General features: G+C 38.0%; 1 protein-coding gene across 15 annotated transcripts in view; it reads left to right on the forward strand.

The window, feature by feature from the left end:
- Window positions 1–25,529, forward strand: part of LOC138855215 (uncharacterized) — a 247,815-nt gene that overhangs the window by 184,002 nt on the left and 38,284 nt on the right. For 9 of the 15 annotated variants that reach the window (XR_011394464.1, XR_011394459.1, XR_011394457.1 and 6 more), the window contains one exon: window positions 21,533–21,766. The exons of 3 other annotated variants lie outside the window; for them this stretch is intronic. Coding sequence is in view for 2 of the 12 variants with exons in the window: in XM_070103669.1 (XP_069959770.1) it covers window positions 21,533–21,541 (9 nt within the window). In the remaining 10 variants the exon portion in view is untranslated. Of the gene's footprint in view, window positions 1–16,391; window positions 16,618–21,532; window positions 21,767–23,191; window positions 23,352–25,529 lie in introns of those variants that run through there. 3 more of the 15 variants (XR_011394488.1, XM_070103617.1, XR_011394508.1) reach the window with 2 other exon arrangements.

Raw genomic sequence — 25,529 nt, forward strand, 5'->3', positions numbered from 1 at the left:
TGCACCATATAAAAAAAATTCTGCAGCACACAGTGCATAATGAGAAAAAAAAAACTCCAACCACTTTTTTTAATTAAAATGCTGACTTTGTGGTCTATTTTCATATAGTATTTATGGCTGTATTCTCGTTTTCTTGGTCTCATTTGATAGAATGGAAAACCTATTATAGAAATAGAGGTGATTTTGATTGGTTTTACTATAAAAAGAACCTGGAAATGGAGCTCAGGGGAAATGTTTGATTTTTGCCGATGTTCAAAAGTAAACAAATGATGTCATTGTCCAATAAATGTCCAACTAGGTATTCTAATATGCAGTCATGAATGGGTTGACATTATTTGTACAATTATTACAGTATTGCAGTAGTCTGCATAACAATAAATCTTCTATTTTTTGTTTGAATAAAAATTCAAAATAGAAAGCAAGAGTAATATCAGAGGGGCCTGGAGACGACTGATGAACAAAGAAAATGTTATTTTAGAGCCAGGAATGTCTGCATTGTTCATTCTGGACCTTATTTTGAAATTGTCATATTTTTTAATTTTCGTGAAATTGGCCAAATTGCAAATTTCTGACCACGTTATTGGGTAGTTGAAATCAGTAAATGGGCAGTTTCTTGTACTCAATCGATAGAAAAAACAGAGTTCTAAAGAAATAGCTATGAGTTTGGTCGACTGGACCAATGGAATTAGCCGAAAATAGGGCTCAAAGTGGGCGAAATCGCCGATTTGTAAATATCGCCAAGGCCGCTAACTTCGCGAGAGCTTAATTCTGTCAGTTTTCCATCAAATTTCGTTTTTTTGGTGTCATTACAATCGGGAAACGATTCTCTATCATTTCATAAAAAATAATTTTTTTTTTTTTTTAAATTTTACAACACCAGGAGACACCTCAGGATTGGGGGTTGCAACAGTCAAGGGGGTAAGGTTTACTATACAAATAGTAGGAGTCTAAGATATAAGATAGATGAGCTAAGATTACTTGCAAGTGTAGGTAATATAGATATTATTGGTATAACAGAGACCTGGTTCAACCTGAAAGATAGAGAAATGCCTTATGAATGCAACATATAGGGTTATAAACTATTCCACACTGATAGGGTCAACAGGAAGGGTGGTGGAGTGGAGATGTATGTCAGAGAAAATTTAAATTGTTGTCTTAGACATGATATAAAATTAGAAAGCATCCCAGAGCGATAAAGTGCATATACAGTTCACTCATTACTTACCTTAAAATATTTGTAGTCTTAGTGTAGGGTCAGGAGTGAGTAAATGAGATAAAATGAATAAATGAGAGAGAGAGAGACAGTACATGAGGGAGGACAGGCGCAGAGTTATGTAAACAAACCATGCGAACGTAAGTTTTGTAAACAAACAAAGTGTACACGTCCGGTTTGTGTACAAGTTACATAGTGTACAAGTTGTCTCTACATTGATATGGTAGAATAAATAAAGAAGAACACTCCCATACTCATGTAACACCATTTTTAGAAGAAATGATGCTCTGAGCAAAGGCAATGGAAATAAGTCACCCTGTCTGACTTTTTTGGGTTATCCTAGGTTCTCTACACATATGCTGTTATGTATGATAATCTATGTAACTGTATTTGTGTATACCTGAATAAACTTATTTACATACATACGAAAGGAATAATTTTCTACAGTTACTCCCAGTAACACATTTTCTCTTATGTTAGACTAGAGAAAATGTTATTCTTGCCGTCACTTGTACAAGTTATCTGGCTACCACATCTCATATTTATGTTTATTTATTCTATTGTGGGGTGTATTTATCATCTTTATATGTTATGTATCGTGTTTATTATATAATTTTGAAAAAATATCATGAATGAATTAATGAAAATGTGTATATTAACGTAATATACGACATTTAATAAGACTCGATGATTATTATTATTATTATTATTTCTAGTGTGGCTTCTCAAGACATAAGACACTCTTACTGATTTTAATGTGTACCTGCATGCCAGCACAGTATGTAAGTTTATTTAGGTACAGGTATACATAAGTATAATTATCAGAGTATGTATACAATATGAAATAACTTTTATAAACACTTGAAATTTTGTTTCCAGACATAATGGAGAGACTTAGTGCTTGGATCTCAGAGAATGCAAACAAACCGGGTGGAGCGCGGTGACCGTATTAGAAAGTCAGGTGAGGGGAGCCATATAGCGAGTTTTGGTCATAATTTGAAATGACCGTATTAGCGGAACGCCGTAAAGCAAAACGCCATAAAGCGGGGCCCTACTGTAATAATAATAATAATAATAATTAATGCAAAGTTATTGAAGGAAAATGTTGCCAGAAATTTTTTTATTATTATTTTTGGATGAGCTAAGAAGTCTAAAAGAGAGAGAGGAGATAAGATGGATCAGCAAGCTTCCACAATGCTTAGATGATTAATAGTAAAAACTCAATTTAATGGACTAATAGGAAGGGAGAGTATCTCGTAATGACATATAATGTTCAGAAATACTAAAAACGAAAGGTAGTAGAGTACTCTGATGTATTCATAATTTAATTTCTAGATTTTTTATTAACACATTGCGCTGTATAGCCCTTGTGGCTTAGCGCTTCTTTTTTGATTATAATAATAATAATATTAACACATTGCAAGATGACCTGGAAAAGAAGAAACCCTATCATTTTACCTCTTACTTTTAGTAATTTATACAGGAGAAGGGGTTAATAATTTCTAGATATACATATTACAATGCATGTCGACAATAAAGAAGTTACAAAAATGCAGTTGAATAATTTTATTTACCTTGTATAGTGGGTAGTTGAGATTATTTTGAAGTGACAGTAATGAAAAATTTGTACTCAGCAGATTTGCTGCATTATTTCCAAATTTGTTTATTATGTGCTGAAACAATAATGGACAGTTCTGTATCAAGCAGATTTTGCTTTTTCAGTTTCAGTTTACGCGGTGGATTCTGTCCATTATTTCCAAAATTCATTAGATGGAGATCCATTAAATTGAGGTTTTACTAAAGAACACAGTAGGAGAGAGTTACATTAGGAAATACGTTTGAGAAAGATAATTAGGAATTATTACAATTAACATTCAGCCAAGTTACACGAGGTAGACTCGTCCCCTATGTGCAAGAGTATCACTTTTGTCTTGCACTCAGCGGACAAAGCAACGAGCCAGCTTCTACTCCTTGTACTGAATGACTCGCATAGAGTTATAGCGTCACGTAAATTTAATGATAAGGAAGACTTGATAAAAAGTCAGAAAAAACTGGAAAGCTATGTGGGCATATGAAACCATGGTATGGGCTAGGATTGAACTAATAGCTAGTGAGTTGTAAAACTCCAGACCAGCACGTTAGCCACTGGGCCAGCTGACCGTGAGTTCAATATCCACCTGTACTGTGGTTTATTTGCAATTGTGTGATTACAATTTCGTGAGTCGTGAACATATGAATTAAGCAAGGCCTTTTGAAAGGAGAACATAAGAAAGAAGGAACACTGCAGTAGGCCTACTGACCCATGCAAAGCAGGTCCATGTCACTCCCCAGCTAAGACCAATGACCCACCTAGTCAGGTCACTTCCACTTAAGGAAGGAGCACGGCATCCGACCTAGTAGCACAAGCTAGTCAGGTCCAGCTCACACCCACTCATGTATTTATCTAACCTATTTTTAAAACTATACAACGTCTCAGCTTCTATGATGGTACTCATGAGTTTGTTCCACTCATCCACAACTCTATTACCAAACCAGTGCTTTCCTATATCCTTCCTGGATTTTAATTTTTCCAACTTGAAACCATTGCTGCGAGTCCTGTCTTGGCTGGATATTTTCAGCACGCTATTTACATCCCCCTTATTTATTCCTGTTTTCCATTTATACACCTCAATCATATCCTCCCTAATTCTATGCCTTTCTAGAGAGTGCAGATTCAGGGCCCTCAGTCTATCCTCATAGGGAAGATTTCTGATACATGGGAGCATCCTCCTCTGTATATTTCCCAGTGCATTTATATCCATTCTTCCCACCCAAATGCAGTCATACTAGCAAACACAGTCAATGCTGAATTACAGAAAATATCTGCCTGGATGATGACTAACAAACTTACCTTGAACACTGATAAAACGTATTTCATTCAGTTTGGAAACAAAGCTGCATATGATCCAGTTAACATTACGCTAAATGGATCATCATTCACAAGACTCTATGAGGGAAAATTCCTAGGTATCCACCTTGACAGTAGCCTTAAGTTCCGGACACACACACAACAAATCACCAAGAAAATCTCCACGACTGTAGGCATACTATCAAAGATAAGGTACTACGTTCCACAATCAGCTCTCCTCGCACTGTACCATTCACTCATATACCCTTATCTTACATATGGAATTTGTGCATGGGGATCAACAACATCCAATCACCTAAAACCCCTAATAATCCAGCAAAAGGCAGCAGTAAGAATGATAACAAATTCCCACTCCCGCCAGCATACTCCACCAATTTTCAAAAGTCTGAATCTGCTTACCATTAAGAACATCCATACTTATTCATGTGCCTACTACATACACAGAACAATACACGCAAATATAAACCTCCCACTCAAACTTTTCCTCACCGACCTAAACAGGACACATGACCACAAGACAAGACACACATCTCTTTTTGATATACCTCGTGTCCATATCACACTGTGTAAAAACTCTATGCACATAAAGGGCCCCAATCTATGGAATTCATTACCAGAAGATATTAAAGTAACCCAGTCTGAAAATCAATTTAAGACTCTTCTCAAAAGCCACTTAATCACCCTAGACTAAATGCTAAATACTCAGTACACATTTACTCACGTATGTACTCCCACATCATAACTGAAACAATCACATTGAACCGTTTATCCATTGTTGACAGGAATATAATTGAATCATTGTTTTTCACAAAAGCATTTTAGAATATAAATACGTATATCTTTGTATTACACAGATTTTGATTCATTTATAATTAATATTCTACTGTACAACTATGATATACTATTTCTTAGTATTAAGTAGAATGTAAGCCAATAATGTTAAGTTGGCCCATAATGCCAAGGCATAATAGAGGCTCTTTGCATTGCATCCCACTATTGTATATACACAATCTCAATGTACTGTTTGCAAAGACATTAAATAAATAAAAAATAAATAAATTCTGTAATACGGTTACCAGAACTGTGCATCATAATCTAAATGAGGCCTAACCAAGGATATATAGAGTTGAAGAACAACCTGAAGACTTCTATTATTTATACTTCTTGATATGAAGCCAAGAATTCTGTTAGCTTTATTGCGAACACTAATGCGCTGTTGTCTTGGTTTTAGATTACTGCTAACCCAAACTCCTAAATCCTTTTCACAATCAGTAGTATTAAGATCTACATTATTTAGTTTATATGTGGCATGGTTATTTTCCTGTCCAACATTTAGAACTTTGCATTTGTCTATATTAAACTGCATCTGATACTTCTCTGGCCATTGCATCAGTCTATTCAAAAGTCTTAATTGCAAATGAGGTGAAGAAAAGATGATTTTTTTTACTGATTATAAAGAACCAAACATATTTACCCAATAGTTTCTTAAGGAGACAAACAGGATAGAAACTATGCCAAAATAAATAAAGCAATTAAGGTAAAGAAGACAGATTTTATTTGCTGTATGTAGAAACAAACATGAACAGATAAAAAAAAAAATAATAGTAATATGAAGAAACAATACAGTATAAGGAAAAACTAAATTAAAAAAACACCTATATGCAAATGTCACCAAGAAACTACCAGTAAACTTTATTTTGTCATTAACCTTTCTCTTTTGAGCTCCTTTCTTTTATAGTCTGTTCAACCTTAACATGATACTCCTTACATGAAAGTGTGCTTCTTGTGTGCTCTGTTTCATACACAAGATTATTGATTCAAACTACATTATACCATTGCCCATGTTTATTTGAATTAATGGCACACAAATTGCTCTTTGTAATTTTTTCCTCCTTACCTCTTTTCTGTAGATGCTCTGCAGTCCCCAGTTTTGCCTGAACCACTTCTCTTTTAAGGATAGTTTAATTGCTATCAGTTTTTTTAAGAGTGGGTCACATTGTGACACAGTGGCCAAGTGGATTCTTTTATTATCACTTTAATTTAGATGGAAAATATGCAATGCTTTTACAGTAAATATCTAAACTGTTTGGAATAGCTTGAATATCTTTAATTATTCTCTATGGAATAAAGGAGAGAGATTTCTGATAATATTTGCATGGGAGATACTTGAAGGCCTGGATCCACAGGTACAATTAAAGAACATTGTGTCAACATCCATGGCCCAAGACTGAACATATTATCAGCAGATTTGAGGAATATTGTCAGAACAGGGGTAAAGGTTTTCAAGAAATAATAAGATGGGTTTCTTCTATAAATGCCAGAACAAATAGGATGTAATGGCTATGTGGGCCTGTAGGCCACTATCACAAACTGCCTGGTTGACTAGTTAGTCAACAGGGAACCCTGGCCTCAGACTGGGCTGTTGGGGTTGAATTACCCTCAAAACTGATCACAGATAAAAAGCCTACATATTCCCCTCTCTAAAATTATATTTTATAATCAATGCTTTTAAGCTCCTTTATTCTACTGTGCACACTAATGGTCTAAAGTCTTATGGTGTGGCATATGCAGCTTTTTTTCCTGATAGCATGATTTAGAGATGCTTGTTGGAGACAGCCAAAATTTTTAAGGGGGGGTAGACTGGTAAGCCAGAGGAAGGCCTTAGTCGGATGACCAAAAATTCCAGCTGCAGGTCATTGTACCTAACCTGGTATTTTCATGACAGTTTTATATATATATATATATATATAATATATATATATATATATATATATATATATAATATATATATATATATATATATATATATATATATATATATATACAGTGGACCCCCGGTTAACGATATTTTTTCACTCCATAAGTATGTTCAGGTGCCAGTACTGACCGAATTTATTCCCATAAGGAATATTGTGAAGTAGATTAGCCCATTTCAGACCCCCAAACATACACGTACAAACGCACTTACATAAATACACTTACATAATTGGTCGCATTCGGAGGTAATCGTTATGCGGGGGTCCACTGTGTGTATATATATATATATATATATATATATATATATATATATATATATATATATATATATATATATATATATATATATATATATACAGTGGACCCCCGGTTAACGATATTTTTTCACTCCAGAAGTATGTTCAGGTGCCAGTACTGACCGAATTTGTTCCCATAAGAAATATTGTGAAGTAGATTAGTCCATTTCAGACCCCCAAACATACACATACAAACGCACTTACATAAATACACTTACATAATTGGTCACATTCGGAGGTAATCGTTATGCGGGGGTCCACTGTATATATATATATATATATATATATATATATATATATATATATATATATATATATATATATATATATATATATATATATATACAGTAAGGCCCCGCTTTACGGCGTTCTGCTAATATGGCGATGTCAAATTATGACCAAAATTTGCTATACGGCAAGCGGTCTTTTAAATACGGCGCCCCCCCCACCCAGTTTGTTTACATTTTCCGTGACCACATCAATTATGTCACGAAACTTTCCAAAATTTCAAGTGTTTTAAAGTTACTGCATATTTTATATGTACTCTGATAATTATATTTATGTGTACCTTACCTAAATATACTTACACACTGTGCTGGTGTGCAGGTACACATTAAAATCGCTAAGTCTCTCTCTACTCATGACGCCAGTACTACGTAATAATAATCACTCTTGGGCACACTAAATGTCTTATTTTACATTAATATAGGCATTTTCATTAATCCATCTATGATATTTTCCTGAAAATTATATATGAAACCCATTACATAGCATATAAACATGATACATACACTCAGAATATAAACTGATATAAATATGAGATTTGTTTACAAAGCAGCTGCGTAGGTGGTGTCGGAAGAATTACGTTTTCTCTAGTCAAACACTGGGGGGTAACTGTAGAAAAATATTCTTTTCGTATGCCTTTACTCTATGTATAGCAATTCACGACCCTTGTGGGTTTAGTGCTTTTTATAATAAATAATAATAGTAATAATTATTATTATTAATAATAATATTATTATTATTAATAATAATATTATTATTATTATTATTATTATTATTATTATTATTATTATTATTATTATTAATATTATTATCTTCATTCACTCTAAAAATGGTGTGTTGCTGTTTGTTTATTCTGAACTAACTTGTACAACTTGTACACAATGTAAGAGTATTTGTATTGTGAGGTAATTATTATTAAAATAAAAAAATATTGAGGTAAATGTTTTACAAACTCTTACAAATGGACGTGAATGACCTAAATGTAGACACATTAATACGCATTTATTTCGCCTGACCAAGTGATCGTCCGCTACCTGTTCAGTTTGTGTTCTTACATTGTCTCAACTCTGTATCTTGTTCTCTTTCTCGTTTACTCTTTCGTTAACCAGTTGGCTCTCGTTGACGATGGCGTCTAAGGTTAGCTGTAATAAAAAGAGAAGTTGTAAGCCTCTTGCTTTAAGTGCCAAGTTAGAGGATGATGGTGTGCCATTCTGATTTTATTCAATAAACACCCTGCCACTCACCTCTCACACATTAATATTAACCCTTTGACTGTCGCAACCCCCAATCCTGAGGTGTCTCCTGGTGTGGCAAAATTTAAAAAAAAAAAAAAAAAATCTTATGAAACGATAGAGAATCTTTTCCCGATTGTAATGGCACAAAAAAAAACGAAATTTGATGGAAAACTGACGGAATTATGCTCTCGTGAAGTTAGCGACCTCGGCGCTGTTTACAAATCGGCGATTTCGCCCACTTTGAGCCCTATTTTCTGCTAATTCCATTGTTCCAGTCGCCCAAACTCATAGCTATTTCTCTAGAACTCCATTTTTTCTATCGATTGAGTACAAGAAACTGCCCATTAACTGATTTCAACTACCTAATAATGTGGTCAGAAATTTGCAATTTGGCCAATTTCACGAAAACTAAAAAATATGACAATTTCAAAATAAGGTCCAGAATGAACAATGCAGACATTCCTGGCTCTAAAATAACATTTTCTTTGTTCATCAGTCATGTCTCCAGGCCCCTCTGATATTACTCTTGCTTTCTATTTTGAATTTTTATTCAAACAAAAAATAGAAGACTTACTATTATGCAGACTACTGCAATACTGTAATAACTGTATAAATAACATCAACCCATTCATGACTGCATATTAGAATGGCTAGTTGGACATTTATTGGACAATGGCATCATTTGTTTACTTTTGAACATTGGCAAAAATCAAACATTTCCCCTACTTTGAGCTCCATTTCTAGGTTCTTTTTATAGTAAAATCAATCAAAATCACCTCTATTTCTATAACATGTTTTCCATTCTATCAAATGAGACCAAGAAAACGAGAATACAACCATAAATACTATACGAAAATAGGCCACAAAGTCGGCATTTTAATTAAAAAAAACGGTCGGAGTTTTTTTTTTCTCATTATGCACTGCGTGCTCCAGGATTTTTTTTATATGGTGCACACTGACCACACACACCCATTCTCTCACATGTGGGCCTACCAGCTTTCTCCTGCTTGATTTGAAACCGCTAGAATTTATGAGTATATATACGTCAAACACGGTACCTCGTAAGATGTATATATACGGCCGCGACAGTCAAAGGGTTAATATTTTAAGATAAGTAATAAATGTACTCTGTGTGTATCTTACCTTTTATTGTGTTTTTAATGCTTATTTTTATTGCTAACTTAATATAAGTTAGTGTAAACTTGTTGTCTGGCATTTATTGCATATTTTATATGCTCTGATAATAATACTTGTGGAGCCGGGTGGAGGGACAACATTACGTTTTCTCTGTTCAGCCATCAGAGAAAACGTGTATGAATCTGCGTTTGGCCCAGCCACTCCCCCACTCCACTTTTGTTTACAATTTTCGGCATGAATTATTCATTACTTCTACCTTCGTTTATTATGGCATCTAAAGGTAGTTGTTAGAAATGATTAAATTCAGTGAACAAGGCATGTCAATGTTAATAATATGGCTCTGGGCCAAAGTGTAAGTAGCCGGTAAGTGTAGCCCAGGCTACACCTACCGGCTACCTACACTGACTTTATACAAATAAATACTACTCACCTCTCTTCCTATATTAAGACTACACATATTTTAAGGTAAATAATGAGTGCACTGTATGTGCATTTTACCTCTCTGGGATGTTTGAAATATCAGTATATTAAGTATGAGATGGGGAGCCAGTGCTACCTACACCTGGGCTACCTGCACCTGACTTCCTACAAATAAGCACTACTCACCTCTCTCCCTACATTAAGATTACAAATACTTTAAGATAAGTAATGAATTTACTGTGACTGTATTTTACTTTGTGTGTTTTTAATGCCAAGTTCTATTACTAACTTAATATAATTTAGTGTAAACTTGTTGTCTGGCATTTATATGCATTTATAAATGGAAAAAAATGGAGTTCTGCCTTCCGGCGATGTGTGCTTTCCAGCGACAGCCTGGAACCTAACCCACCGTATAAGTGGGGCCCTACTGTGTGTATATATATATATATATATATATATATATATATATATATATATATATATATATATATATATATATATATATATATATATATATATATATATATATATATATATATGTATGTATGTATGTATGTATGTCGTGCCGAATAGGCAAAACTTGCCATCTTGGCTTAAATAGCAACATTCATCTTGCCATATAGGACAAGTGAAAATTTCTGTACGCAATAATTCCGCCAAAATCATTCTGAACCTAACGAAAAAAATATATTTCACTGTGTTTGTTTAGTATTAAATTATTGTAAACAAATCTGAAATATATTTAGTTGGGTTAGGCTAAAATAAATTGTTCTTGTTATAATAAGGTTAGGTAAGTTTTCTAAGATTCTTTTGAAGCAAAATTATAAATTTTTACATTAACATTAATGAAAAAATATATCTTTAAATGTATAAGAGAAAATTTTAGAAAGGACTTAATTTTAAATGAGTTCTTGCTAATTGACCAGTTTTACCTATTAGGCACGACATATAAATATATATATATATATATATATATATATATATATATATATATATATATATATATATATATATATATATATATATATATATATTATATTGCACGCATTTCTTGGGGCTATTATCCATGCTGCTCTTTTGTTCACCTCTTCTATAACGTGGCAAAGAGGCTCTTGGTCTCAGGAATCAAATTCTTTGGTCTCCTTCCTTAGACCAAGTCTAAGTACTCCCCAATCCTCCCTTCCCTATCCCTTCCTCCCCATACCCCCTTCTTTTTTTCCCTTCCCTCCCCTCGCCTTACCCTCCCTGTTTTCCCCGTTCTGTTTGTAGCCTCTGGAGTCTTCCCCTCTGGCATTACAGTTTCTAGATGGGGGGTGGTGTGCTGGGGTTCATCCCCCTCCATGAGGGCCCTCGGGGGTGGTGTAGTTTGCCGTGGAATCTGAATTGTCTGAGGATGCCCTGCTCCCTTCCCGGATTTCCAGGTTGTGGGCAGGGTGCCCTTTAGATGATGGGTGTATCTCCGGAAGCTGCCTGTCAGTTCTGTGGGGTGGCAGCCGAGGAAGGTATGCTTTGTGGCAGGTTTCCAACCGTCCTTTCTTTTGTCCGCCGAGGTAGCTCGGTGGATGTGAGGCTGCTATCCCGGAGCACTGGTTTACTGGCATGAAGGGTAGGGTATGGCATGGGTTCCATGCTGCATCTTCACTGCCAGTGGGCTCGAGGCCCTCTCGGATGAGGGGGAGGAGCTTTTGACCCCTCCATACCTCCTAGCAACTGTCCCTCTTCTGTCCCTCGTTTTTTTTTTTTTTCTTCTTAATTTTTTTCTTAAAATAACAAGAAAGTAGATATTACAGAAGATGCACCTATTATTATGGAGTCTTCACCCTGTGAAACCCTTCCTCCTCCCAGGCACCATTCTGATCCCACACCTTGTTCTGACCTAGCTTCGTTATTGGACCATTCTCTCGACTCTTCTCATACCCCTGTACCTTCTGCCGGTGATGCCTCGTCACCTGCTTCAGGTGCTGCTGTGTCACCCATTTCTGTTCATGCCACTGCTTCTAGCACGCCTTTCACAATGCGTCTGGCTTCCCCGAATATGGTGCGACGGTTCTTGGATCGCCCACCTCCCTCAGGTCAGACCGCCTGAGGTTCTACTTCTAAGTGTCCAAGACAACCTTCTGACGACAGTTCATCGATGACCACTCAAAAACGACCTACACGACACTCACTGCCTTTGCACACCGGACTAACAAGTATGCAATGGAGAAAATTCTTTTCTTTACGATCGACATCTCAAACTGATTATCTTTCTGATCATGGAATTGGTAAAACTCTTTTATGGCACGTTGGCCAAAATATATCCTTCCACGCTCTTTGAAGCGGTGCACATGTCATAACAGTGCAGAATTCAGAGCAAGCTCTCTCCCACATCACTTCCATAGATAGCATACCAGTCACCGTTCGTAAGCACGTTACTCTTAATTCTTGCAGTGGTACTGTGGTCTTACCAAGTACCATTTTACAGAGTGATTTTTTTGTCTTGCGGCGAGGATATTTTAGAACAATTAGCCCTTCAGAACGTCCCTATTCTCAAGGTAGATACGTACATCCTGCCTGCTCGTGGGCGGAGGCGTTTTCCTAGTAACATCGCTCGTTTAACCTTCAACTGCCATGAACTTCTGTCCTCTGTCTATATTGCAGGACATCGCCTAGAGGTCCGTCAAGTCGTTCCCACTCCCCAACAGTGTCGTAATTGCTGGCATTTTGGACACCCCGCTAAACACTGCAGATCTGCAGTGGAATTCCCAGTCTGCAGTACAGCAGCTCATTCCAATACATCTTGTAGTCTTCCCCCCTCTTGTCTCAGTTGCAGGGAACCTCATCCTTCCTTTTCATGCCTTTGCCAGGTTTATCGTAATGAACGAGAGATCCGTTATCTTAAGGAGTGTGAGGGCCTCACTTACACAATGGCAGTCCCTCAGCTCCTCCTTCAAGGTAAACTCCCTAGTGTCCTGTATGCTTGGGTAGCCCGAAGACCTCCAACCTCGATGGTCTTCCCACCTCCCAATCCCTCTGTGTCTGTGTCTTCCAGGGTTACCCCAGTTTCTAATTCTTTTGCAGTTTTATCCTCTGACACTCCTACCTCTGCACCACTTCCTACTTCTACTTCTTCATCTCACTCACTTGCTTCTCAGGCTACGAGACCTCGCAGACCTACAGTTTCTTTGCGTACATCACCTGCACAGAATACATATATCTCCTACCTCGGAGCCTCGTTCTCACCCTCTTTCCAGCTCTCACACAAAGGTAGAGGTTCAACTCTCCTTGTGTAGCCCCCTCTTTCCCTGTCCCCCCCCCATCTCCCTCCATAGTTACCCTCCAGCCTCCTTCCTCTCCTGTTACACTGCAAGCCTCTTCTACCCCAGCCAACACATCTCTCCAGGTTCATACTTCCTACCCCCCTCAGACCTCTTTAGTTGCTTCCATAGTTAATCTGACCTTTCCTTGCAACGTCTCTCCTGTCTCTGACATCATGGCATCGTCGGCTTCCTTAATAACAATATTGTGGAGACAACACCCCCAATGGACACCAACACAACTCCTCCTACCCTTTCTATTTTGGAACTCTCACAACACACTATTCCTCTGCAACATTCACATTCTTCCTTGCTTACATGCTTACTGTTACCCCCACACATTGACTTTACAGATCCTAAAAACCCATAGGTTTTATCGTTTCTTATTGTTGCCAGTTTTGTTTCTGTACATAATGTCTTTTTTACAGTGGAATATTCATGGCCTTAGGGGCAATCGAGGAGAACTCCAAGTGTTGCTCTCCCAGTTGTCCCCAGTATATGTTGGATTGCAAGCGTCCAAAATTTGTTCTGCCCTCATTCACCCCATTTCAGGCTATGTGCAATTACATTCTTCAGATCCTTTACCTGATGAATCGTTTAATGAAAGCACGCTTCTTGTACACGTTGATATACTGTATCAACAAATTTTTATTCATTTCCCGCTGCATTACGCTGCAGCTCGGATTTATTTACATAGGTGGTTTACAGTTTGCTCTCTCTATCTTTCTCCCTCCCATGCATTCTGTATCTCTGATATCGTGTTTTAAATTTTTTCTCTACCGCCACCTATCTTGTTGGGTGACTTTAACGCTCATCATCACCTGTGGGGAGGGTCCCACTGCAACTCGGGGTGATCAGTTGGAGACTCTTCTCGCTTCTCATCCTCTTCATGTTTTAAATACAGATGCTCCTTCCCATTTTGACTCTCGCACTCAGTCTCTCTCCTGCATTGATCTTTCTGTCTGTTCCTCGCCCATTGCACTTGATTTCACTGAAATCCAGAGTTACGTGATAGTGATCACTTTCCTATCCTTCTTACTTCTACTACATATACCCAATACCCAATCGCTTCGTAACCTTCGTTGACAATTTACTTGAGCAGATTGGGACTTATACTCCGATCTTACCACCTGTTGCGAGGACCCCCCTTTTGTCATCTATTGATGAACTGGCGCACCAATTTTCGACCTTAGTCCTAACTGTGGCGACTCGCTCTGTCCCCCAAACCTCAGGTAGGCATTCTCAGACATGCGTACCTTGGTGGTCTACTATATGTGCCCAAGTGGGGCATTTAAACCGTGCTGCATGGGGCCATTATCGATATAACCGTACCACGGAGCATCTGTTGGACTAAGCGGGCAAGGGCAGTTGCTCGCAGTGTCATACGCAATGCTAAATGTGCTTGTTGGCGAGACTACGTATCTATCATTACCTCATCTTTCCCTATGTGCACGATTTGGAAAAAGATGCAGAAATTGTGTGGTAAGTACACTCCGGACCCAGCTCCCATTTTGCAGGTTGCTGGAGTTGATGTTGCAGAACCTTTAGAAGTTGCCACAGAAATTGGGAACTATCTTGTCCATATTCCCGAGGGCTTCACATCTGTCCCTCATTCTTGCGTCTAAACCTGCCAAAGAGCAATTGCCCTTAGATTTCTTCTCTGACAGATTGGAGCCGTGTAACATACCTTTTACTCTTCTAGAATTAGAGCCCACGCTTTCCGTGTGCTGGCCGTCGGCACCAGGACCTGATGATATCCACATCAGTATGCTACACCATCTCCATTCATTTCGCAGTGGGAAATTTTCCCTCTGCGCCCAGTATGATGCTATTATTTTAAAGCAAAGTCTAGCTTGGCTCTTCAGGGTACACAGCCTCCCATGCATACCATACCATACACTCTCCTATGTTCACCACTTCATTTTCTGTCTTTTCATTACTCCATTTCATCTCTGAATATTAACCATGACACCTTGACACTTTTGGCATCCCTGAAGGTGCCAAGGTGAATTTAGTGTTAGAGAATCAACAAGTCATTCAATTTGAGATTATGCAATGATTGATTCAGACTGGCTTGCTGAAATAAATATCAAAGAGGTTGTTACAAGTGCATAAGACAAATGTTTCTTGATGTGTCAGTTGAGCAGAAAACAAACCAAGATGCTCTAGTCACTGCCCTTATAATTAGGAAAAAAGTCCACTCATACTGTAAAGCGGTCCATGAACTGGACAGTAAGCCTGCACAAGTGCGTTTGCTTAATTCTGGACAGTTTAACATTTTCAAAGTACACAAAATTTAGGTGTAAAAGTGTGTCTGCTGACCACTCTGCTGCCAGGATTATCCCTGGCCAGCTGAGTAAATTATTTCCAAGGCTTGGCTTGTGCCTAAGCAAGTGTGAGATGCTAACGAGTCAGAATAACATTGGAAGGAAATGTCATTTAGAACTTATATTAGCAAGCAAAAGAAATGTGCTTCTGACTTCAAGGCAGCAAAGGATCACCTTAACCTGTTTGTGTGTGCTAATTCATCGTGGCTTTAAGTGGAAGTTTATGTTTATTGCTCTCAGAATCCTGCTTTGAAAGGGAAAGATTAAACTAGTTTTCCTACAAGATTTAAATGAACTCTTAGAAGATGAACAAACTGCAGAAGAAATGTTGGAGGAACTCGTATCCTAGGTAGAAGAGAGGCAGATTACAGACAAGGATGAGGGAGAACCCAAAACTAAACAGTTGACACTCAAAGACTTACTTGAGACACTGCTTACCACTGTTACAGTTGCAGATTTCATTACTGAAAAGGACCCTAAAACAACTAGATGCATTGAGCTGTATAATGTTCTCTAGGGTAAAAACCAGCAGAGATAGCCGGTGGAATATCTGCATACTCCAATACAACCATTAAGTGAATTCTAAATCAGCCTTGAGACAAGAACTACAACCATCAACATCAGTGCAACAACCACAACAAATACTGGCAACACCACAACTGCTGTCCACCCCAGTCAAGTAGAGCCATAGCAACCCTGCTCACTGACTTCAAATTAATATGCCAAAGCAGGCAGTATTTAAGGTAAGATAAAATTATTTTACATAACCTTTCAAACTACATGCACTGTATGTACAACATTTATTAAAGTGCAACTAGACCTTGTAAGGCTACACCAACCTTCTCCACACATTTCTAGATCTATGAGCAATGTACAGCATAAGGTGTAGAAACTATTATTTTTTGACAATTAAAAAATTTACGTACTTTTTTTTTTTTTGTAGATATCAAGAACGTGACCTTATTTTTCACGTGTGCTCTTCTTTTTGTATCGTGCATTTTCCTTATAGCACTATTTTCAGGAAAGTAAACAAAATTGAATTTAAATCTGAATTCAGACAAATTGAAAATGATGCAACTAAGTTGGGTAGAAAATGGGACATTACGTACTATGAAATGCAAGCAGTACAGAGGCAGAAAAGAGACTGAATGGCAAGTGTGTATGTGAGAGAGTGAGGACAAATAATAAACTGACGGTGGTGGCCTATTGCTGAGGGAACAATACAAACATGGCTGCTTTGGCATATATCAGACAAATGTCGGAGTTAGTGGATCTGGACAGACACTTCAGAAGACAACTGGATGCTATTGCTATGGACAAAATGCAGAATTATTAATTTCAGTCCATTTTGTCTATTAGAGCATTGTCTGGCCAACTTTTTTGTGTCTGTAATCTATTAATAAAAGGTTTCACTCTGCTCTAAGTACTGTATTAGTGTTAGTCTGCACAAAATTATTTGCTTAACAAGGGACTTTCTGCAATGTTGTTATATATATAACACTGTATTTCTTTGGAAATAAAATTTGTTTATGCAGGATGTTGTAATCTGATACCCCTCAAGGAAGGTTCCTTGATGTTGGTGAGGGGCTCTTGATTTAGGGAATTGGATCTGTGCTCGAGTTCCCCAAATTAAGCCTGAATGCCTTCCACATCCCCCCCCCCCAGGCGCTGTATAATCCTCCGGGTTTAGCGCTTCCCCCCTTGATTGTAATAATAATAATAATAATGTAATCTGATAGATTATTTTAATTCTGGTGTCCATTCACATTTGGAAAGACAAAAAAAACAGACATTTATTACAATGCGAAATTATGTTTAGAATTCATTTTTTGCTCTGATCAGTACACTTCTATTTAAAATTCTGTATCTGATGTTTGCTAGAGGGAGTTCCTAGATCATCATCCCTGTAGAACAGTCTCACACCTAGCTTCATGCACCAGGTTTTGTACACCAGGCTTCATACAATCTTTGTATACCAGGCTTCATACATCAGGTCTCGTACATTGAACTGGAAATGTTACAAGTATAAAATCTACTAAGAAATACAAAAAGTACTGATAAGTGTATATTGTATGTAAGTAGAAACTTGTAGATTTATCCACCATGTTTCATGTTCTTAACAGAGAAAGGAGAGGATAGTAATCCTGATAGAGTGCAAAATATTTAACCCTTTCACAGTCGGGACCCCCAAAAATTAATTAAAATTGCTGACAGTACTGGGAATTTAAAAAAAAAAAAAATTTCTTCTGAAATGGTAGAGAATTATTTTTAAAGGTATTGGCATGAAAAAATGCAAAGTTTGATGGAAAACTTACAGAATTATGCAGGCAAAAAGTTGATGGTTTGGTCTCAATTTACGTATGGACGATTTTAAGCCAATTTAATTGCTATTTCACTAGTGTGCCTTCTGTTCTATAAACTGAGCACAAGAAACTACCCATTCAGCCATCAGAACTACCCTAAGAAGTGCACAGAATTCAGTAATTTGGTAAATTTTATACAAAATTAACAAAATTCCAATTTGAAAAGGGTAAAAAATAAACTGTTGGCATTTTAGCCTCTGTTCATTAATCACATCCTCAGGCTTCTCTTTTATTCAATTTACCCTTCATTTTGAATTCATCTTCACAGTTTTACCTTATTTCTTAGGTAATAAAATATAACCAAGTATGATTGGGCATGATTTAGAGCAACTCAGAGGGGTAAAGGACTTTACCATCCTCGGGAAAATCATCAAAAATCTAGTATTTCTGCTACTTTGAGCCTGATTTCAAGCTACTGCCAGTCCTGAAACCAACTAAAATCATCTCTATTTCAATAGTATGTCTCCCTGTATTAAATGATACCAAGAAAACAGACATTAAACCATAAAAAATCCTCCTAGAAAACACCTTGATGTCACTATACTAAACCAAACACAAGTTTGCTTTTCCCATCATGTACTGTGTGGGGCAGGCTTTGTTTTATATCAAGCACACACTCCACACAGACCAATTCTCTCATGTCTAGGCCCAAATTTTCCGCTCACAGTTTTTCCAAGGAAGCCAAACTCAAAAAGTAGATCTATGGGTGCAATGCTGGTGTCAGTAATGTAGATGTTCGTACATAAAGACTGTGAAAGGGTTAAAAGGCTTCTACTTCACATGTTTCGCACTTGCAGCCTTTCTAGGGGGATTTCTTAATGTTCATAAAGGGATTTTAATCCAAGGAATTTGAGCTACTCACCCCTTTCCTTATCCAAACTTGATTATTCCCCCATTCCACTGATAATGTTTGACCCATGTGGGTTTAGCACTTCCCCTTAAGTGTGATAATACTGTAAATTTACAATTATGGGAAAATTGTAATGCCTCAGTGTTTTTATTTTTATATAATGTTTTCAAGGAATTTTTGTCAGGTATGAAAACTTTGATGCCAGTTAGGAGATTTTTATCTCAGGAATTGGATCTAATCTCCCTTTTCCCTGGATAAAACCTGGTTGCTTCATCTTGTCCCAGGCACTTGCTGTACGACCCTTGTTGGTTTAGTGCTTCTTTTTTTATAATAATAATTGTCCCAGACACCCTATGACCCTACAAGTTTAGCACCTCCTTTCCCCATACCATGTATATTTACAACTGTATTGGCAAACTAATTGAAACGTGTGTGGTTCATGACACAGTGGTAGCGTGCTTGTCTTACACACGAGAGGACCCACATCAAATCCTGGTCAAGGAAAAATGTATAAACAAGTAGTGTATTACCTGCTCCCCGTGTTACCTAGGAGTTAGCCCACTGTTGTGGGTAGTAATTCATTAGCATACTGGATGGGGGGGAGAGGAGGAAAGCAGATTTTTGGCAAACTGCCTCAGATTCAGGCAAAATGAAAGATGTTAAAATATACTAATTTGGAGAAAGAATAAGTATCAATGACAAACTCTTTGTAATCTATTGAACAATTAAGTACATATGTAGGTAAGTTTTATGTGTTTGATATACGTATTCAGTACATTCATATATACATACTGTCATGCTACACGCGACTTGTATGGTGGTGTTCAAATGGCAATAGAGGGCGGTGGTGGAAGAAGGTTGCCAGTCCCTGCTCCAACCACAAGAATTAGTTTGATCTATTACAGTGTATGAAAACAAACAACTTCTTGCTTCTTCTTAATTAAATATTTCTGCTCCATCAAGTTCTGGAAATAGTTCAGTGTAACGGTTAGATCTGCTCTGACAGTCAGTGGCAAGTTGAAATATATAGGCTTTAATATTTGATGTGTTACTTTTAGTTTTTGCATGCACTGAGTTACCTTGATCTTGCAGTTGCACTGCACAAGAAGCCATACCTAATGCAGTGTTGATAAAAGTCATACTTATTGGTTGATTAATGGGGTTTAAAGCCTATCAACTAGATGAGGTTCAGTAATGTTGCCTGTAACCTATTCACCACCAGTTAAGAATATATTAATCTAAAAAAGTAGTGCTTAAAGCAAACTCTCAGTATACATACATGACAGCCATACACCTCTTCGTGTATACTGAATAACCTTGCTTACTCAAAGGGTCATTAGTTCTACTCCACTTGTTTACCCCCAGTAAGAATACATTAATGCTAAAAGTAGGGGCTAATGTAACCTTTCAGCATGCATACACTGAGAGAGATGCTCTTCTTGGTGTATATACTCTATTTGTATGTCAGTGTTTAGTGTTTTCTTTTTCTTTTCTGAAATACGTAATATGTTAATTGTTTCAGGCATAATTTGTTAATTTTAAACAATGTTGCCATAACATAAAAATTTGGGCAGTTTTTTCTGCCTCCAGAGAGGATTCTGTGCTGCTGTCTATGGGTCATCTCCTGGGAATGACCTAAAAAGGATCCTGATGGAAATAAGCCAGACTTCTTGGCTTTCCTGGATCATCCTGGATTACTAACCCTTCCAGTTAAATAATCTGAAAAGTCAGTGTGTTAATCTGAGATGTAGTGTATTGGAAATTTTTATCATTAAATATTTACCCATCCAAAAATTATATATACATATTATGAATTATATTGATGCTGTAATTTTGTTATCATGCAAGAATTGTGTGTGTGTGTGTGTGTGGATTTCTTAACTGTAGTGTACATATAAGTACTATACCAAATTTAAAACAAAATCTATGAACACTGGCACTTGTGTAGCATACTATTAACAAGATTTTACTATTAACAAGCCTAACAAAAAATTGATGATGAATAAGACATGTGCAACATTCAGGTATCTTTATTGCTGAAACATTTCACCTGTGCAAACCCCTCAAGGAAGGTTCCTTGATGTTGGTGAGGGGCTCTTGATTTAGGGAATTGGATCTGTGCTCCAGTTCCCCGAATTAAGCCTGAATGCCTTCCACATCCCCCCCCAGGCGCTGTATAATCCTCCGGGTTTAGCGCTTCCCCCTTGATTATAATAATAATAATCACCTGTGCAACATGTTTCTTCAGCTGAACACAAGGGATTATAACACTTGACTGTTATAACGATCTCCAGTTTTGTATCTGCCCATAGTTGATTGAAGAAGCCTGCTGAGCAGGCAAAATATTTTGACAGTATAGAGCCTCAAGAGTTGCATGCATCTTACTCATTGTGTTGGTATTGTATGAAATAGAAAATAGACTTCAAAGTTACTTATTTTAAACAGGGAAGATGAGGAAGAGGGCTAGAACCCAACTGAGAGAAGAGGAAGAGTACCTACTTGGCCAAGATTGATAGCTTGCTAAGTATCGTTGGTTTGACCTGTTCCTGAATGGAGGATTGACTGGTAATCATCAAGTCAAAACCAATGACTTGCCCAGTACCAGAGAATCTATCTGCATCTGGGTGGAAGATTGACTGGTAATCAGGAGATCAAGAACCCGGTGTCATACCACAAGAGGTAAATAAAACTGAAACCTAACCCAACCTATCTTATCTTAGCATACCCTAAACTAATCCATCCTCTCTTGTCCTACCCTAAATTAACCTAGCCTAACTAAATCTGATTAAGGTTCAGACTGTGATTTGATCTATGAAGAGAGGATAGTGATAGGTTTGCAAGCACTTAATGATTCTTAGGCAGTAAACATCTTTATAAGAGAAGGTAAGCAAATACAAGTGAGTAAGACTTGTTTTATACATCATTCTTCCCAACTTTGCATGTTCAGTTTTCATAACCCTTCAGAAGAAGTGCCTTTGATCCAAGGAATTGGATTGTTCTCCACTTCCTTGAATCAAACCTGGGGAGAGAAACTTTGTGCTTTTCTATCCTTCACTCAGATAATGTATGTTAGTGCTTAATATAGACGAAAGTAGACAGTTCTCAGCAAATAGACTCAGTGTGAATTTCCAAATAATCTGTTACCTATACTTTCCCTGTACTCAGGTGCTGTTTGATCCCTATGGGCTTAGTGTTTCCCAAAATATTAATAATAATAATAATAGTATACCTGGAGAGGGTTTTGGGGGTCAATGCCCCCACAGCCCAGTCTGTGACCAGGCCTCATGGTGAATCAAGGCCTGATCAACCAGGCTGTTACTATTGGCTGCACGCAACCCACTGTACAAACCACAGCCCGGCTGGTCAGGTACTGACTTGAAGTGCCTGTCCAGCGCCTTCTTGAAGACAGCCAGGGGTCTATTGGTAATCCCCCTTATGTATGCTGGAAGGCAGTTGAACAGTCTTGGGCCCCTCACATTTATTGTGTTGTCTCCTATCGTGCCAGTGGCACCCCTGCTTTCATTGGGGGGATGTTGCATCGTCTGCTGAGTCTTTTGCTTTCATAGGGAGTGATTTTCATGTGCAAGTTTGGTACTAATCCATCTTAAGATTTTCCAAGTGTATATAATGTACATATATCTCCCCCCCCCCCCTGCATTCTAGGAAGTACAGGTTGAGGAACTTCAAGTGTTCTCAGTAACTGAGGTGTTTTATTGCAGTTATGTGTGCCCTGAAGGTTCTCTGTACATTTTCTAGGTCAGCAATTTCAACTGCCTTGAAAGGTGCTGTTAGTGTACAGCAATGTACCAGTTAGATAGAACAAGCAACCTGAAGAGTGTCATCATGGGCTTGGCATCCCTAGTTTTGAGGGTTCTCATTATCCATCCTGTCATTTTTCTAGCAGATGCAATTGATACAATGTTATGGTCTTTGAAGATGAGATCCTCTGACATGATCACTCCCAGGTATTTTACATTAGTTTTTTGCTCTATTGAATGGTTGGAATTTGTTTTATACTCCAATATAGTTTTAATTTCCTCACATTTTCCATATCAGAGTAATTGAAATTTCTCATCATTGAACTTCATATTGTTTTCTGTGGCCCATTTAATTAAATATTTGGTTGATGTCCACCTAGAGTCTTGCGGTGTCTTCAATGGAGTACACTGTAATGCAAATTCAGGTGTCATCTGCAAAGGAAGACATGGTGCTGTGGCTTACATCCCTCTCTATGTCAGATATGAGGATGAGGAACAGGATGGGAGTGAGTACTGTGCCTTGTGGAACACAACTTTTCACCAGAGCTGCCTCAGACTTTACTCTGTTTACTACTACTCTTTGTGTCCTATTTGTTAGAAAATTATAGATCCATCTACCAACTTTTCCTGTTATTCGTTCATCACACATTTTGTGCACTATTACACCATGGTCACACTTGTCAGAGGCTTTTGCAAAGTTTGTGTATACTACATCTAGATTTTGTTTGTCTTCTAGAGCATCTAGGATTTTGTCATAGTTGTCCAGACAGGAGTGGGACAGACAGGAGTGACTTGCTCTAAACCCATGTTGCCCTGGGTTATGTAACTGGTGGGTATCTGGATGGGTGGCAATCTTGCTTCTTAGAACCCTTTCAATGATTTTTATGATATGGGACGTTAGCGCTATTGGTCTGTAGTTCTTTGCTATTGCTTTACTGCCCCTTTGTGGAGTGGGGCTATGTCTGTTGTTTTTGGCAGTTGTGGGACGACCCGTGTCCATGCTCCCTCTCCATAGGATGTTAAAAGCACATTATAGGGGCTTCTTGCAGTTCTTGATGAACACAGAGTTCCACGAGTGTTGGCCTGGGGCAGAATGCATAGGCATGTCATTTATTGCCTTTTCGATTTCATTTGGCATCAGGATAACATCAAGGTCAAGTCTACCAAATCCCGGGTCACTTTAAAAAAAAATTCATTTAGGTCTTCAACTCTTAGTCTGGTTAGCAGCTCGCTAAAATCCGAGTCATATTGGGACTTGAGTAGCTCACTTATTTCCTTGCTGTCATCTGTGTAGGACCCATCTCGTTTAAGTAGGGGTCCAGTACTGGATGTTGTTCTTGACTTTGATTTCGCACAAGAAAAGAAACATTTTGAGTTTCTTTCAATTTCATTTGCAGCTTTTAGTTCTTCCCGTGTTTCTTGACTCCTGTAAGATTACTTTAGCTTTAGTTCAATGTTTGCTATTTATCTGACCAGTGTCTCCTTACATATTACAGATACACTGGCCTCTTTTAGCCGCTCTGTTATTCTATGCCTTCGCCTGTATAATGAGCGCCTTTCTCTTTCTAGTTTACATCTTCTCCTCCTTTTCCTTTAAGGAAAATGCCTGAGCATACCTCGAGTGCCACAGAGTTAATTTGCTCTTGAGATGCGTTTGGATCCATGTTGCTTAGGGTATCTTCCCAGTTATATCATTTTGGACCTGATTTACTTGGTCCCACCTTATGTTTTTGTTATTGAAGTTGAATTTAGTGAAGGCTCACTCGTGACTGATCACATTTTGTTGGTCTAGGGCCTCATGCATACATGTCTGAACCTCTATTATGTTGTCATCTGGGTATATATTGTTTTTGATATGGTAATATTTCATATCAGATCATCATTGTTAGTGAAGATGAGGCCCAGTGTATTCTTCAATCTTGTAGGCTCTATTATTTGCTGGTTTAACCCTTTGACTGTCGCGGTCGTATATGTACGTCATGGGAGATACCGTGTTTGACGTATCTATACGCATAAATTCTAGCGGCTTCAAATCGAGCGGGAGAGGGCTGGTAGGCCTACACGAGAGAGAATGGGTCTCAGTGGTCGGTGTGCACCCTGTGAAAAAAATCTGGGACTCAGCGGTGCATTGTGGGAACGCCATCTTGGTAGTCCATTTTCACCATGCCTCGCGGTAAGAAGTTCCTCACTCCTCGGCGGATTGGAGGTCTTTTGTTCCCAAGTGATAGCTCAAACAGTGATGATAGTGTCAGTGAAAGTGAATTCCCTGGTTTTGAAGCGGGTGTGACCGAGAAAATTACCCAGGATAACATAATTAGTGATGAAAACCCAGATGACCCACAACCATCCAACTCTGGTGCTAGGCCGGCTCGTTCATATTCACCTGTACCAGGACGAAAGAGGAAACTATTTGCCCGTGTACAAGACTCAGATGTGAGCAGTGCAAGTGATAGTGATAGTGATTTCAAGGTTATTGAAAGCACTTCTAGTTGTGACAGTGAGGGTGAATATTCCCCAGTGAAACGGCAGTATGTACAACGTCGCATGCGGTCTGGTAGTGTGCCATATGCTCTTCCAAGAGGAAGGAGTACATCTCGGAGCACATCCCGTGGCCCTACACCACGTCCTGATAGTGAAGATGACGATATTGTTACGATGGGTATAAATGATGTGAGTGAGGCAGC

The sequence above is a fragment of the Cherax quadricarinatus genome, chromosome 1 (genome assembly GCF_038502225.1).
Source record: "Cherax quadricarinatus isolate ZL_2023a chromosome 1, ASM3850222v1, whole genome shotgun sequence".
Taxonomy (NCBI): domain Eukaryota; kingdom Metazoa; phylum Arthropoda; class Malacostraca; order Decapoda; family Parastacidae; genus Cherax; species Cherax quadricarinatus.